The sequence below is a fragment of the Acanthochromis polyacanthus genome, chromosome 15, assembly GCF_021347895.1.
Source record: "Acanthochromis polyacanthus isolate Apoly-LR-REF ecotype Palm Island chromosome 15, KAUST_Apoly_ChrSc, whole genome shotgun sequence".
In the NCBI taxonomy this organism is placed as follows: Eukaryota; Metazoa; Chordata; class Actinopteri; family Pomacentridae; genus Acanthochromis; species Acanthochromis polyacanthus.
In genome coordinates this window covers 38,894,225-38,912,223 of record NC_067127.1, presented here as the reverse complement: position 1 = coordinate 38,912,223, position 17,999 = coordinate 38,894,225, and the positions used below count along the sequence as shown (strand labels likewise).

Sequence of the window (17,999 nt, the reverse complement as noted above, 5' to 3'; positions counted from 1 at the left end):
TTGTGGGTTTTTCCTTTTTTAACTGAGGGGTACCAACAATTTTGTCCAGGTGTGTAATTAGCATAGACAAAAGATCCTCGGCTTTATAGGCTACAAATAGACACTTGAGCCCCAAGTCACCCACGTTTATGTTTTCCGTAATGACCTAAGCTGTAATATTACACAAAACAGTGTATATTGCTCTACTTACATGGCAATCATTAATGAGAAGTGTTTTGAAAAAGACAAATGCTAATGCTTCACTTGTCCAAATAAAAAGAACCAGAAAAGCACTCAGAGAGCGCAGTACTCCTTCAAGGCTGTTCATTCCCCCACATGGCATTGTCAGAAATGTAGCGTTTTTTATATAAATGCAGCATTTGTTTATTAACTAATAATTTATTTCATTAAATATGCAGCGGGTGGCATGAATTGATGCAGGCAACTGACAATGCGTTTGCTTGTTGTCATAGTTACAGCGACACCGTGCCTGCTGCTGTCTCGCTATGGGAAATGTTTAACAAATCCGTGGATCCAGACTATAAGCCGCATTACTGGCAAAATCTAATGAGATGGTCCTTGTGTCATTTCTGACCTTCCCTGAACATTTCATCCATATCTGTTATTGCCTTTTTGAGTAGTGTTGCCAACAGCCGGATTCACAGAAGGACAAACGTACGCCGATCGTCACATAACTCCACCGCGTTCCTCCGCGGAGTAATTATAAATTCTCAATATACTCTTGATACGGTTACTGGTAGAATATAAATGTGTGCTTCACAGGCACAAAAAGTCACGGTGGGGCTCATCCATCCAATAATTTTCTTCCGCTTATCCGGAGTCGGGTCGGCTGCAGACCTCCACTGTGAGGTCCGCAGCCAGGGTAGCTCCTCACCCTGTGTCCAAGGCTGAGCCCTGCCTGCCTGCGGAGGAAACACATTTTGGCCGCTTGTATTCGCTGTACGGTGGGGCTAATGTGTAACATAAAAGGAAAACACAGAACAAAAACGACAAAACTGAAGTTTAATATATAAATAAAAACGATATATAATATAGACAAGGGATTAATAGATTTTATGTTCTATTATTAACTAATTAATGCATTAGCACGAAAATCAATTCCACCGGAAGTCCCTACACGATTTTATTTTGTAATGCATCCCGTGCATTTCCCGTCCTGACAGTGGAGACCATAGATATATACAAACACTAGATGGCTCATGAGCGCTGTCAGCCTATGGGGAGCAACGTCGCCACATGGCGGCCATCTTGGGACAGGGCTGCTCGATCACTCATAACATTAAAGTCAATGGAGCATGGATTTTAAAATCACTGTAGATTGCTCAATTTTCAACCGATTTTACAACAGCTTGGTTTGTTATAAACGTCAGAGATGTACTTCTTTTACTGCTTACATAAGAATAATTAAAACCATTGAATTCATATAATAATGAACACAGATATCAGCTTTTTTCAGCATAAATGGATGTAAATGTAATTTTATTATTTAGCATTGCACTTCTTTATTACTATCAGCTTTCTAATGCACAGATAAAAACAAAGCTCAACCAAAATCAATGCACAACAAAAAGAGATGATGTCTTTTCTCTTCATGAACCTGGTGCCTACATTACCCACAATGCATTTCGGCTGCAGGCTAACTAATCCAGGCATAGATGTATACAAACAATAAGTCTAAGGTCTCAATCAGAGTCTCTTAACAAGCAAATAAATACGACCACAACCACAAAGAATGTAATTTCACCTAAAGATTAGGTTCTCAAAAAACGTTGGTCTCAGGAAAACCTAATAACTGAAAATCAGATCGTGAGTAACACCATCTTCAATGTGAGTAGCCAGGTAGAAAAGACACACAACGATGCCGCATTTTTGAAAACGAAAAGCTGCGATTTCGGAATTGAGCCTGAATCATAGCCACGTTAATAAGGCTTGTAATAAACTAAACCGTTTGTAAATCAATCAAGAATTGAGCGAGTTATGAGTGTTAAAGTGAGGAAATCATCCACCTTACCATTGACTACAGCACAGTGCGCCAGAGCAGTCCCCTGTCCTAAGATGGCCGCCAAGTGACGACGCCGCCGACTCCGTCTTGAGACATCTAACGTTTGTATATTGTTTGTATATATCTATGGTGGAGGCGTCCTGACAGTGGAGTCTGCACCGGAAGCGACCTCACAGTGGAGATCTGCAGCCAGATGCTTTTGAAAAAAATTGCAATAGATTTAGTGGTGTCAGCCCACCGCTGGCTTTTTTTATCGTATGGCATGCCTTTTAAAAAAGCTTGAGTGATGGAGCCTTGCTGGTGTGCTGAGGCAACATTTTTCTTCCCACTCGAAGTCGAAGGTGTTTGAGTCGCAGCACGCATTCTTTGGCTCTCTGCATATTCGACAGCCTGTTTTGTTTTCAGGTGGTAAAGCAGATTGCTCGTGTTACCCTTCTTGGCGATGACTGTTGCCCGACATATCTTGCAGATTATGTTTTCTTGCTCACTGTCAGACACCTTAAGTCCGAACCGGGTCCATATTATCGACGTTGCTCCGGTCTTTTTGACGAGTTCCTCCTCGTTCACGCTTTCGCTGCTGCTCGTTGCCATTTTTTTGTGAAGCCGCTAAGCCTGATGCATTTTGATGAGGTCATCACCTACCGCAACAGGACGGTATGACTAAAATCTGTATTGTAGGCAAAATTTATACCGTATACCGTTTATACCGTTTATACCGTTTATACCGTCCACCCCTAGCTGCGACTTTGTATCAAAAATACAAAATGTCAGTTTTCTGATAATTAATGTCAAAAGTTAAAACAGATGTTCCTACAGATGTTCCTGTAGATGTTCCTACAGATGGTCCTGTAGATGTTCCTACAGATGGTCCTGTAGATGTTCCTACAAATATTTTGTGACTTCGTACCAGAAACACAAAACTTACATTTTCTGATAATTTATGTCAAAAATCATGTTCCTACAGATATTCCTACAAATGTTAATACAGATGTTCCTGTAGATGTTTTTATATATTTTCTGACAGATATTCCTGCAGACGTTCCTGTAGATATTCCTGCAGACGTTCCTGCAGATGTTCCTGTAGATGTTCCTACAAATGTTCCTGCAGATGTTAACACAGATGGTCCTACAGATGTTCCCGTATATGTTCCTGTAGATGTTTCTACAGATGTTCCTATGTGTGTTCCTACAGATGTTATCAGAGATGTTCCTGCAGATGTTCCTACAGCTGTTCCTGCATATGTTCCTGTAGATGTTCCTATAAATGTTCCTACAGATGTTCTTACAGATGTTCCTGTGGATGTTCCTGTAGATGTTCCTATAAATGTTCCTACAGATGTTCTTACAGATGTTCCCGTATATGTTCCTGTAGATGTTTCTACAGATGTTCCTATGTGTGTTCCTACAGATGTTATCAGAGATGTTCCTGCAGATGTTCCTACAGCTGTTCCTGCATATGTTCCTGTAGATGTTCCTATAAATGTTCCTACAGATGTTCTTACAGATGTTCCTGTGGATGTTCCTGTAGATGTTCCTATAAATGTTCCTACAGATGTTCTTACAGATGTTCCCGTATATGTTCCTGTAGATGTTTCTACAGATGTTCCTATGTGTGTTCCTACAGATGTTATCAGAGATGTTCCTGCAGATGTTCCTACAGCTGTTCCTGCATATGTTCCTGTAGATGTTCCTATAAATGTTCCTACAGATGTTCTTACAGATGTTCCTGTGGATGTTCCTGTAGATGTTCCTATAAATGTTCCTACAGATGTTCTTACAGATGTTCCCGTATATGTTCCTGTAGATGTTTCTACAGATGTTCCTATGTGTGTTCCTACAGATGTTATCAGAGATGTTCCTGCAGATGTTCCTACAGCTGTTCCTGTGGATGTTCCTGTAGATGTTCCTATAAATGTTCCTACAGATGTTCTTACAGATGTTCCTACATTATACTTGATATGCTCATCTACATATTTTTGAGTTTCCTACCAGCTATATATGTAGTAGATTTAATGCCAGAGCTGTACATCAAAACAGTAAACTATGAATCAGTTTCCATGTTAGCTTCTACTTTGTATGTATCAACTGTCTTATCATGCATGTATCAAATTGTGTGTTTTATGGTCCCTGTTCCCCTCTTCCTCTTCCTCCTCCTCCTCCTCCTCTCCTCCTCTCTACCTCTTCTGTCCCTCAAACCCGCCCAGCCAGCAGCAGATGTTCCCCCACATAAAGAGCCGGGTTCTGTTCAAGGTTTCTTCCCTGTTAAAAGGGAGTTTTTCTGCCACTGTCACCTTAGGGCTGCTCTGGGGTTCATATGGGTTCTGTAAAGCGTCTTGAGACAATTTGACTGCAATTGGCGCTATATAAATAAAATTGAATTGAATGGAATAGATGTTCCTGCAGATGTTCCTGCAGATGTTCCTCAGTGTCTAGACTACAGGAGCCGTTCTTACTTGTTGTAAAGCACCAGATCAGGTTTCCAGATATCCGTCGATGGGACTCTGATCTTCCTGATTCCTCCGTAGTCGTCTGGATTCCACTTCAGGTTCACGTCCATCCATTGCTGAGGAGGAAAACTTTACTTAAAGCTGGTTTTAGAAGTTTTATCTCCATCTGAGCTTCAAATTCACGATGCAGAGCAGAAACCACGGATGAAAACCACGACACAAATATGAGGTCAGATGTCCAGATTGATTTTATTTCTGCTCACCTGTCTGAGACGAACGTTACTCGTCACGATCTGGTTCACTTCATCCTGAGAAACAAGAACCGTTAGAAAGCAGAAGCCAACGTGTTTGTTCTGTTTCACCTCAGAGTGTTTAGTGTTTGGTGGATCAGAACCATGAAAGAAAAACGTCCAAATTTCACATTTATGTTTTACTGCATTTTGTTGTAAAAAGTTGCAAATCTCAACATTTTGTCATCATTTCTCAGATATTTTCTGTTGGAATTACTGATGAAGCTGTTAAATATTTAATATCAAATGCTTCAAATATAGTCAGTAACAAAGAAGAATCTGTAGTTTTCTGGGATTTTTCCTTTTTTTAAACGTAAAATACTTTTGCAAATTCAAGAAAAACATTTTTTGGAATAAAATCAGTAAAAATAAACTTTTTCTTGATTTCATAAATATTTCCTTCTTGTTCAATGGATTGAATTAATAAATTTAAGCTTATTGCTATCAACGTATATTGTATTATTAGAAAAAGAAAAAAATCTGGTTCTATTTTTTCATAATTAAAAATATAATTTATGTTTTATTCAATATAACAGAAAAGAAGTGTACTACAGTTTTTTGAAATAATTTATAATGATAAATGTAATGAATTTGTTTTCTATATAACACAAAAATAAGCGTTCTATTATTGTTTTATCATTTATAATTATAAATATAATTTATCATTTTTTTATATAACAGAAAAATAAGTGTTTTATCATTTTTTAATAATTTATAGTCATAAATATCATTTAGAGTTTTTCTTTACATAACAGAAGAAATGTGTTGTTCTATATGTTTTTACATTTCTAACTAGAATAGAATTAATGTTGGGCTGCACAGTGAGCAGTGGTTAGCACTTTCGCCTTGCAGCAAGAAGATCCTCGGTTCAAATCCCGGCCTGGGATCTTTCTGCATGGAGTTTGCATGTTCTCCCTGTGCATGTGTGGGTTTTCTCCGGGTACTCCGGCTTCCTCCCACAGTCCAAAAACATGCTGAGGTTAATTGGTTACTCTAAATTGTCCGTAGGTGTGAATGTGAGTGTGATTGTGTGTCTGTATATGTAGCCCTGTGACAGACTGGTGACCTGTCCAGGGTGTCCCCTGCCTTCACCTGAGTCAGCTGGGATAGACTCCAGCACCCCCCATGACCCTAGTGAGGATAAAGCGGTGGATAGAGAATGGATGGATGGATAATTAATATTTTTTCTATATAACACAAAAAGAAGTTCTATAGTTTTTTTTATAGTTTATAATTTTAAATATATATTTTTTTCTATATAACACAAAAAGGAAGTTTTGTTCTGTAATTTTATACAGATTATTTTTGAAATGAGAAATATCTTTAATCATGACTGCAGTTTTTACAGCCAGATGTTAAATGAATGTTTTCATCAGTGTATAACATGTAAAAGGATTACTAATTACAGTTTTAATGGTTTAATACAGATCATTAATCATTATCCAAATAGAAAGTCATTGTTTTCCCGTTTTAATGTCCTTTAATGAACTTAGAAATGCTTTTGATGCGTTAATAGTGATATTTCTGATGGACAACTGTTGATCTTCTCACCACACTGATGAGCTGGATCAGCTGCAGTCCGACCGTCACCACAACGGCTTCGCTGAAGTGATTCACCGGACGAACCACTTTATTATATCCACTAAAAAGAGTCTTCACCAGCCGAGTCTCATCTTCTGAGCACAACACCGGACCTGAAACAGAACCAGGTTTAGTTAAATCTGGCTTTATTTATCCAGACTTTATTCATCCAGACTTTATTCATCCAGACTTTATTTATATCCAACTTTATCTATCCAGACTTTATTCATCCAACTTATTTTTATCCAGACTTTATCTATCCAGACTTCATTTATCCAGACATTTTTGACATTTCTAAAAAATAAAGACACACAATTTTATCAACATTTATAGATTTTCTCTTTTTATTGTAGAATTTCTTATATTATTTTTTACATTAAAAGATACACATTTTGCAAATTTACCACATCAATGTCTTAATTTTAAAATACTTATTAATTTATTGGTGTAATATATTTTTAAAGTTAGTTACAAAGTAGAAACTTCTAAATCTGCTGAATTTTTCCTCTTTATTTTGATTTTTTTCTCTGTATTTTTGAAATGCACAAACTTCTCAATACAATAAAAACCAGGGCATAAATATACATTTTTAAAAATGTAAAATAAAGAAAAAAACCTAAACAAAAACATTTGATTTTTCAATAGTGATGAATTTTCTGTTTTGAAGTATTTTTTCCACAAAAAAATGCAAATTTAGAAAATGTATCACTGTTAAATGAAAATTTTTGCTGTTTATGTTAGAATTTATTTCCGATATTTTTGAAAAATAAAATGAAAACATTTTACATGTAAAATAGCATTCAAAATCTGCAATCATTTCTTGTGAAGATAATTTGCATAATTTTCCACACAAAAATACGCAAATTTATCAAATTTATCATAATTATCTTTTTTTATTTACAGGAAGAAGCTTTTATTTCTAATATTAGATAAATCTATGATAGAAGAATCTGTCTTTTTTTTTTAACAGTTTTTCCTTTCCTATATTTTTGAAATACTGAAGAATATCAATAAAGTCTAAAAACTTTTAAACATCCAGCATCAGACCATGGAGGTTTTAGTTTACAGAATTCAGTTTCGTATTTTATTTAACTAATGTAACTTTGAGCTGTTGCTTTTCCTCCTTTTGTCAGAGCTGAGGAACATTTTCCCACCGAAGCTGAAATCACAGCTGCAGATTCCAGTGATCCACTCGGCCGCCGTTTGAAACCTGAATCCATCGGAGGAGGACGGTGGAGCTGAGATTCCTGGCTGGTGAGAAGCTTCTAACCAGCTGTGCTAAGCTATTTTGAGCTAACGGCTTCAGCAGGTCACAACAGTTAACCTGCATTTAACACCTGCTCCTATAAAAGGTGCTTCCAGCTAACGGGGTGGAAGTGATGTCCCATCTGTGACAGTCCGTTACATTTCTGTCATTTGATTTCTGCTTTAACAGCTGCAGCGAATCACAGATCAGCAATAAAATACTTTCAAAATGGAAGCGGTGAAAAAATAAATATAGTCGTTTTGTGTTTTATGAAACTTCACATCATGATGCTGCCTCCACCGTGCTTCAATTATGATGCTGCCTCCACCGTGCTTCAATTATGATGCTGCCTCCACCGTGCTTCACATCATGATGCTGCCTCCACCGTGCTTCACATCATGATGCTGCCTCCACCGTGCTTCACATCATGATGCTGCCACCACCATGCTTCACATCATGATGCTGCCTCCACCGTGCTTCAATTATGATGCTGCCTCCACCATGCTTCAATTATGATGCTGCCTCCACCGTGCTTCACATCATGATGCTGCCTCCACCATGCTTCACATCATGATGCTGCCTCCACCGTGCTTCACATCATGATGCTGCCTCCACCGTGCTTCACATCATGATGCTGCCACCACCATGCTTCAATTATGATGCTGCCTCCACCGTGCTTCACATCATGATGCTGCCTCCACCATGCTTCACAGTGAGGATGGTGTGTTTGTGATGATGTTCAGTGTTTGGTGTCCATCAAACATATCATCTAGTCTGATGGACATAAAGCTCCATCCTGGTCTCCTCAGACCAAAGAACCTTCTTCCGGGTGTCTTCAGAGTCTCCACATGTCTTCTGGTGAACTCTAGTCCACATTTAATTGGAGCTTTTTCCATCAGAGTCTTTCTCTTTGTCTCTATAAAGCTTTGACTGGTGAAGAACTGGATGAACAGTCTCTAACATCTCAGCTGCTGAAGCTGGAACTCCTTCAGAGGAGTCATAGAGTCTTGGTGGCCTCCATCACTAGTCTCAGTTTCTCAGACTTCTCTTGTAGATCAATCAAGGAAAATCAGTTTTCTTTCAGCAGCTAATAAAATTTGCATCTTGTCTTTGAGTTAGTTTGCTTTACTTTGGGAAGTTGATGCTGCAACAATAAATCATGAAGCTCTGAATAAATGTTTTCTATATGTAGCCTGGCAAAATGAACACTGCACAGGACACAGAAATAAAATTTGGGTTCTTTATTCTGGACAAAATTAATTGGGGTTATTCAATGGTTAAAGGAATAAAAATAAATAAATGAAACAAACTGCAAGACTGACTTGCTGCACTTCACACAAAACTGTGCAATCCAATAGGAATTTCTGGTGCTACTCTGTGCACTCAAAACAGATCCTCCAAATAAAACTACACTGGTACACAGCCAAAATGAGACTGAATGATGACAAAACAAAAGTAAGTACAAAAACAACTGTAGTGGCTCCCCCCTTTAGAACAGAGCACACAAACACATCATTAGCAACTTTAACCTTCACACATACTGTATGGAACGTTACAGGTACAAACATAGTTATATACAGTTTAAGTTTCCTACCAACACTGAGCTTTCACAACACTGTGTTCAATGGACAGACGCGGGCTCTAGCCTGGCAGCTCCTAGCAGTCTTCTTGTTTCTACCGACAGTGAATCAGTACAGTCTTATTAGTTAACAAAACAGCGGCATATACATCCCTCAAACCTTTATGCATGCATATGGCTGAATATTTCATATAAGAAACACACATTTATGGTTCATTTACCTTGGAAAACCGGAGATAACAATGCCAGTCAAACCGTGTGTGTTGCGTTCAGGAAGGAGAGAGAGAGCTTCCTGATTATCATGGTCTCTTATGGAGCCCCAAAATCTCGCGTTGTCAGGTCACAGGGGTTACCCCAAAAATAACAAGAGTGTCCTCTGGTGGCGTTTTGTGTAAACAGCGCTTCATTTTCCACCCGGTTACATATATTTTTTAAATTAATTTCCCACCTATAGTTTGTGAATCTTTGATAATGGTCTGCTAATTCTGGCTCTTAAAGCTACAGATCTGGATCTTCAGTGAAACCACCTCAGATCGTTCCATGGTGTTTATTCAGTCAGAACACAGTTGACTTTATTTTGGCGGTGAGTCGACACTTTTCCTGCGTCACATGTAGCCGTGGATACGATGACTCAGCACACGACATCCTCTGCAGCTTATTTTAGCTGTCCTCAGCCTGAACTGAGGACGCTCAGTTCCTGTTACATGTCGCAGCAGGAGCAGAGGACACACAGACACACATGTGTGTGTGTCTGTGTGTGTGTGTGTGTGTGTCTGTGTGTGTGTGTGTGTGTGTCTGTGTGTGTGTGTGTGTGTGTGTGTGTGTGCCCATGTTTTTGCTATATTGTGGAGACCAAATGTCCCCACAACTGTAGGAAAACCGAAAACTATGTCACTTGTGGGGACCTCATTTCAGTCCCCACAAGTTTAAACAGTGTTTTCTTGGCCATGTTGTTGTTACTGAAAAAAGTAAAAGTGCAAAAATGTTTCTTTAGGATTAGCCATTGTTTTGGTCTGGGTTAGGGTTTGGTTAAGGTTAAGGTTAGGGTAAGGGTTAGGGGTTAGATATGAATGGGAGTCAATGGTATGTCCCCACAATGATAGCAAGACACACACACACACACACACACACACACACACAAACACACCACCGTCCTTTCATTGGTTGTGTGGACGTTTCTCAGATGAGGATTGTGTTCTGGTTCTGGTTCTGGTTCTGGTTCTGGTCTAGTTCTGGTTCTGGTCTCGTTCTAGAGTTCTGATATGGCCTCGGATGCAAATAGAAAGGAGGCGGGACCGAGGAACCACTTGGAGCTGTCAATCAAAGCGCCGCTATCCGTTGATATGAACCTGAGCTGCAACTCCTTAGACTCTGAAGACTTTAAAGACTTTAGTCTCTTTAAACTCTTTAGACTCTTTAAACGTTTTAGGCTTTTTAAACTTTAAACTCTCTAAACTCTTTAAACTTTTTAGACTCTTTGAAGACTTTCAATAATTTTGAGTCTTTAAACTCTTAAAAATCTTTAGACTCTAAACTTTAAACTCTTTCAACTCTTTTAACTCTTTCAAGTCTTTAAACTTTTTAAACTGTTTAGATTCTTTAGACTCTTTAAACTCCTGAAAGACTTTAAACTTTAAACTCTTTAATCTCTTTAGACTCTTTAGACTCTTGAAAGACTTTGATCTTTAAACTCTTTACCCTCTTTAAAGTCGTTAAGGCTGAGAAACAACATTTATAAACGTTTGCATGCAAACGTGTCATGATATGGCAAAAAATGAAATTTTTAAATCAATTTTTTCAATAATTATTTGAACAATTTTCTGCTATTTCACAGGTTTTCCCTGTTTTGCTAAATTACAGACAATATTTAGTGAAAATCCCAGAAAAAGAAATTAACACGTATAAAAACAGGCAAAAACTTTAATGTCCGCTTCAAAAGTCTGTATTTCTACAAAGATGAATGTATTCTTTCAAACATTTGACTGTGAACTTACACTATATTTACTGTATTTAAACAATAAACTAATACAGCACTATTTTACAGATATTTGCCATTATTGAAAATAGTAATGTTTATTAAATATATTTTACTGAATAAATAAATAGCATCAGTCTGTATATTTTTAGACAGAGAACTAAGGATTTAATTGTGCTGTTAAAACATTTGAATCTTTGTATTTTTCTATTTTCAACAGATATTTTCACCAAATTTGGTGAGCATATTGGTTGATTTTGATTTCAAAATATGTGGAATTTAACTCAAACAATCCAAAGTTATTGCTCTAACAGACCACATCTTAGTAGACGTTAATTTTATTTTTCAACCACAGTAAAATTATGTCCATTGAACCTCTAATAATTCAAAATACCTCCTTAATCCAGTATTAATAAGCCTAAAATAACTTGTTAATGTAGCCTTAATTCTTTATAGCCATTATTAGTTCCTTTATGACCTTGAATTATTGGTTCTACTGTGTTTAGAAGGTCCATAACTAAAAATATGACATCCAGTTTTAATGTTTGTGCCACCAACAATGTTTTCTAAATGGACAGCCTATAATTAATGCTAAAAGTGATGCAGTCTGAGGCACTATATTTTGTGGCTCATTTTTGTTGTATTGTGTCTCATTGTTGTCATTTTATTTCTGGTTTTGTCACTTAATTTTGTCATTTTGTGTTGTCTTTGTCCTTTTGTGTCTCATTTTTGTCATTTTCTGTCTTGTTTTTGTTCGTTTTGTCTCATTTTTGTGGTTTTGTGTATTGTAATGCTGTTTTCTTTCTTATTTTTGTCATTTTGTGTCTAATTTCTGTCACGCTGTGTCTTGTTTTAGTCTTTTTGTGTCTTGTTTTGTCATTTTTTGTCTTGTTTTTGTCATTTTTTGTCTTGTTTTTGTCACGTTGTGTCTTATTTCTTCATTTTGTGTCTTGTTTTAGTCTTTTGTGTCTTGTTTTTGTCTTTTTTTGTCTTGTTTTTGTCATGTTGTGTCTTGTTTTTCTCATTTTGTGCCTTTGTGTAAAATTCAGCAAAGTCTGCTGTGAAAGGACAGTGAAGCTGTCTGACTTTGCATGACAATATTTTTAAAAAATGGAGACTAAATTCAGCTAAAGAAAACACAGACTGAAAACATAACTCTACTTTTTGTGTTTTGCAGCATTTTCCTGCAGATATTTCACTTTTTAAAACTTGTTTTTGTTTTTCCAGTGTGACCTGACAGAGCATTAGAGCAGACCTTCAAAATAAAAGCCCGAGGCACCCGATCTGTCTGCTGCGAGAGTCTGAATCCTCCAGAGAGAGAACAAATTTGAGTTGTTACTTCCAGTACATCACAACCGAACAGCTGCTTTCTCTGATTACTACATCGTGTGAATGTCTGCGGCTTTATTCATCAGCTTCTACTGGACCAGTTCTAATTCCACATCAGAGCAGAAAGAACAGAGTCTGAAAAGCATTTCACTGGGATTAGTTCTGTTTAAAGTGTGAAGGACAGTTTTTATCAGTGTTTTTGAGTTTAGACGACTTCCAGTAAAATTCAGTTTAACCACAAACTTACAGGAATCCGTCTGTCCTCTACAGTCAAATGCATTTTTAATTCCCACTTTGAAACGGTCTCGTTCAGGTCCGTAGAGGAGACGTGAAATCTGAGTTAATACCTCAACATAACCAACTGGACAACCCACTAACACAAAAATCTGAGTTTAAAACTAAACCACCTTAATCCATCTGTGCTAAAACTGCAACTTACAGTCACATGATACAGACAGCTACAGGAATGGGTAACATATCACTGTGATACCAGAATATGGTCCTAGATAACTACAGATTGGTTTAACACACAAGCTCATTAACCTAAACATTATTCGTAGTCATGGTGCCCGCTGCTGCTAAACTCCCACAATGCTCTCTGCTTTAACTGTAGCCTGAGTGACGCCTCCTCTGGTCTTTACAGGATTAAACAGGAAGAGGCTCCACCTGGTGGAACAAGCAGGAACTACAGCTGGTCTATGACAGCTGAAATGTGTATTATCTAGAGAAATGGTGTCACCTTGTGATTCAGTTTCTGGAGTCTATCCCAGCTGACTCGGGTGAAGGCAGGGGACACCCTGGACAGGTCACCAGTCTGTCACAGGGCTACATATACAGACACACAATCACACTCACATTCACACCTACGGACACTTTAGAGTAACCAATTAACCTCAGCATGTTTTTGGACTGTGGGAGGAAGCCGGACTACCCGGAGAAAACCCACGCATGCACAGGGAGAACATGCAGACTCCATGCAGAAAGATCAGCGGAAAGCCGGGATACGAACCAGGGATCTTCTCACTGTAAGGCTAGTGTGCTAACCACTACTCCACTGTGCAGCCCGATTCAGTTTCAGTAAATATCTTAAATGACTCAGACTGTCTCAAAAACTGCAGCTGACCAATGACTGATGATGTGACGCTACAGTTCACAAAAAACTAAAATGCACTGATTAGAAATATGCACTGACACATTTCAGTATTACTGATTGTGCAACTTAAGATGGTTTGGAGACTTTAGAGACTTTTATACTGAACAGAGTTTGACTTTTTTTCTACAACTGTACAAAGAAGAAAAATATTTGTTCTAATAAAGTGAAGTAAAGATAGTCGATGTTCGCTTATTATTCCAGAGCAGATGAAGCAGGTCCTGCTGGAGCTGCTCCAGTTACAAGCGTCCTTGAAGTTCCTCCTGGTAAATATAAATGAGCAGGATGTGGCTGCAGTAACTTCCTTAAATATGAACACAGACAGGAATCTAAACCATGCTGAGCTGCTGTTTTTACCTGAAGGACAAATGCTGACAAGCTGTCATTAACTAGAGAGCTGCATGGAGAACAACAGGAGGAATATCTGAAGATCTCTGAGGATCTGAATGTCTAAATATCTAAACATCTGAACAGTGTGAAGCTGTTCCTTCAGTTCCTTCTGCAGGACCATGAATCTGATGTGAATCTGTGTTAAAATCCTCCTCCTGTCTTTAAATACTGTTCACACTCTTGTAGAAATGACTTTATGTAGATACTGTGAATCCCTGATCAGGTCTGAACCATGGATGATGAAGCTCTGTGATTGGTCCGTTTGTTTTCTCTATAAGATGAAATCTAATCTTAGTCTTTAGATGAGGGACAAAACATGGTTAAAACCAGATTTTACAGTTTTTTGTTGTTTTTTAACAACAGCGATTTAGAACGGTTGGTTTTATTGACACCGGTCTGAATTTTACTGAATATTTGACTTTTATGCTGTTTATAATCTTCTTTATGTTGACTCCATGAAATGCACTTCAAAATATTTTATTTTAACTTTATCAATCCTTGCCTGGAAAATCCAGACTGACTTTATTTATGTATTAATATAAATACAAATAAAGGCAGTCTGGCATTGTGATGATACGAGACGATTTCAAAAAGGAGGGGCTAACGAATGCAGCTTGAACGAGAAAGAACCAATCAGTGTAACACGGATGTGACGCACAAACAAATCAACCTTGAAGTCCATGTAGTCCAAACAACAATGGGATGCAGCCGAGAAAGCGTCGCGGTGAATGATTACTGCTGTTTTTGTCACAAAAATCTGCGAATACATGGGGTACTCTCAAGTACAACACTTATTTTTGAAAAGGCTACGCAACAAAAGACTCCTTCTGAACGATTAGCGGTGTTAGGAATAACTTTGAATCGGAGCCAAACCAAGTCGGTGCGTATGTGTAAAAGTTGCTTAAATTTACCCACACGTTTGGAACGGGATTTTCCTCTGTACAAACAATGTCAAGAAGCCGAAAGTAACGAGCCATCCACTGCCTCCTCATTGTCGGAAACGTCAAGTGAAAAGAGGCAACAACTAACGCCATCCAAAACACCAAGAGACCACAAAAAGATTTGCTTTGGCCCTCCTCCTCCTCCTCCTCCGGCATCATCTTTATGGGTAATCCAGGCGCTGAAGATGACGCAGCATTAACTCCCGCCTCCCGTGCTATGATTGGTCGTACCAAACTGTACCGGGAGGTAAACGTGATTCAATTCGCACAATGACAACTGACTCTCCTGTATCTCCTAACATGGAGACAGGAGATTACATGGAGATTCAGTTTGGATTTTCCAAGTTATATCAATCCAGCAATAACTTAAAGCCCTTGAGTATCTAGTAATAGTATTTGTAAAGGAATACTTATAAAAATACTTAAATACATTTTGGTATTGATTCTTTACTGTTGTATTATAATTAATTCCCAAAAATTTTACTTTTTTCTACCTAAATTCTTTAATATTTATCACATACATTCGATCTTTTTAGATAAATTAAATGCAAACACATCGTTAAACATAAACAGAAAGAGGCTTTTTGCACAAACAGTATTTACACAACCAACCAATCACCAAACCAACCAGTCACCAAACCAATCAGTCACCAAACCAACTAGTCTCCAAACCAGTCAGTCACCAAACCAACCAGTCATCAAACCAACCAGTCACTAAACCAACCAGTCGTCAAACCAACCAGTCTTCAAACCAACCAGTCATCAAACCAACCAGTCATCAAACCAACTAGTCTCCAAACCAGTCAGTCACCAAACCAACCAGTCTTCAAACCAACCAGTCATCAAACCAACTAGTCACTAAACCAACCAGTCATCAAACCAACTAGTCTCCAAACCAACTAGTCACTAAACCAACCAGTCACCAAACCAACCAGTCAGAGGTAAACTCACCAGTACCAGCAGAGAGGATCCACAGCAGCAGGATCTGGACTGTAGGAAGGTTCATATTTCCAGCAGCAGCCCAGAAACCTACAGCATCAGGTCTGGTACCGTACGAGTAACTAGTTAGTTAGCGGGTCAGAACTGGTAGAGTGAAACCAGTTATCAGGTCTGAGCTGGTAGAGTTTAACTAACTATTAACTGGTAGAGGTAAACTAGCTGTCAGGTCTGAGCTGCAGTAAACTGACTGACTGGAAGGAGGATCAGGCTGAATGTGAACTCTGAGCTCCAGTTTCTCCTCCTCCCCCATCAGCAGACAGCTGGGAGTTTGTGTGTGTGTGTGTGTGTGTGTGTGTGTGTTCTTGTTGTTACTTCTTGCGACATGGTGAGTACCATTGTCTGCATTTAACTATCAAAGTGAGGACATTTTTACAAAGTGAGGATATTTTGGCCGGTCCTCACTTTGAAACAGCCATGTTTGAGGGTGAAGACGTGTGTGTGTGTGTGTGTGTGTGTGTGTGTGTGTGTGTGTGTGTGTGTGTGTGTGTGTGTGTGTATGTGTATGTGTGTGAAGTCAACACCGCGGTCTTTTTCATCCATGTGGATATTTGGTTTCTCTTCAGTCGATATTCGATGGATGGATTTAAAAACCTTCATCAGCCTGAAACTAAAAAAAGAGTAAATAAATCAAATGTTTGTCATCACAGACATCTGCAGTTTAATTCTGACCCTAAATACACTGACATATCTTTTTAATTCCTTCAGTTCATTGTCTCTTTAAGATTCTAAATTAATGGATGATTTTATTGTAATAAGATGTCGGCCAAAGTTTCTGTGAATTTACATCACAAAAGGACAGAAGAAAAGGCAAAGGACACAAAAGCACCACAAAGAGACACAAAACAACCACAAAGAGACACAAACCAATCACAAATAGACACAAACCAACCACAAAGTGACACAAAACCACCACAAAGAGACACAAACCAATCACAAATAGACACAAACCAACCACAAAGTGACACAAACCAACCACACTTTGTCTGTTTCAATTTGCTAGGTTTCCATGGTAACTGATGATGTGGAGCTGCCTCTCCATTTCCATTTTCATTCTTCCTTTTGTGCCCTGTGACAGACTGGTGACCTGTCCAGGGTGTCCCCTGCCTTCACCAGAGTCACCTGGGATAGACTCCAGCACCCCCCATGACCCTAGTGAGGATAAAGCGGCGTATAGAGAATGGATGGATGGATGGATTGTTCCTTTTATTTCTCGCTTTGCTTTTGTTGTTTTTTTTATCTGACTTTAGTTGTTTGTCTCATGCTTTTGTCATTTTGTGTTTCCTTTTTGCTTTGCTTTTGTTGTTTATTGTTGTTGACTTCTTTGTTGTTTTGTGTCTCGCTTTTATTTTTTGTCTCCTTTCTGTCCATTTTGCTTTGTAACTTTTTTGTCTAGCTTTTGTCCATTTTATATTTTGTTTCTATTCGTTTGTCTCATTTTTTGTCATTTTGTGTCTCAGTTTTGTAATATGTTGTTTTGTTTTTGTTGTTTTTTGTCTTTTTTTGTCTAACTTTTGTGGTTGTGATCCTCCAGTAAATCCTCTGTGGTTCAGTTCCAGATGACTAAATGTTGTGTTCCTTTGTCGACACTCTGTGATCTGGAAGTTGTAATGTGGAAATGATAAACTGAGGCTGATTGTTGATGAAACTGAACTTATGTTTCCGTATAAATTTCAGGTTGTTGATGATGTTTAGTAAAAAGATAATTCCTTAAATGTGAACATTTCTGCACTAAAACAAAGGAACCATTAGGAGTTGTGTTATTTAGAGGTTATTATGCTGTGGTTTTACTGGTTTTACTGGAGATCAAACTGGACCGGATGTGGAACCTGGACTAAGATGAGTTTAATTCTCCTGATTTAACTGAACAGATGCTAAGAGAGGTGGGAGGTAAATGCTGTCTGTCGAACTCTGGGCTGATGGGAAGTGGAAACAGACTGTTCAGAAAAATGACTTTGTACATCTGTTCTTAATATTTTTTTGCTAATCTGTTGAACTGTGGGAGCTGCATTTGGTTTATTTTTGACTATCACGTTAAAACATGCAGAAATCTTTTTGCTTCTTCGTTCGTCC

The 17,999-nt window shown here is 38.2% G+C and overlaps 1 protein-coding gene and 1 long non-coding RNA gene across 4 annotated transcripts in view; one reads left to right on the top strand and one right to left on the bottom strand.

Moving 5' to 3' along the window:
* The window catches only part of LOC110972149 (acetylcholine receptor subunit alpha), a 32,310-nt gene extending 16,161 nt beyond the window's left edge, over positions 1-16,149 (bottom strand). The window contains exons 1-5 of one of the 3 annotated variants that reach the window (XM_051959913.1): positions 9,367-9,694; positions 9,161-9,240; positions 6,291-6,433; positions 4,713-4,757; positions 4,456-4,565 (exon numbers count right to left, since the gene is read on the bottom strand). In XM_051959913.1, the coding sequence (XP_051815873.1) occupies positions 4,456-4,559 (104 nt within the window). In that variant the 5' untranslated portion in view covers positions 4,560-4,565; positions 4,713-4,757; positions 6,291-6,433; positions 9,161-9,240; positions 9,367-9,694. Of the gene's footprint in view, positions 1-4,455; positions 4,566-4,712; positions 4,758-6,290; positions 6,434-9,160; positions 9,241-9,366; positions 9,695-15,881 lie in introns of those variants that run through there. The other 2 variants (XM_051959911.1, XM_051959912.1) reach the window with 2 other exon arrangements.
* On the top strand, positions 6,330-8,673 carry LOC127537511 (uncharacterized). Its single transcript, XR_007947211.1, has 2 exons — positions 6,330-6,448; positions 7,454-8,673. It is a non-coding gene; the product is annotated as an uncharacterized LOC127537511 (long non-coding RNA).
* Positions 16,150-17,999: the final 1,850 nt, after the last annotated feature.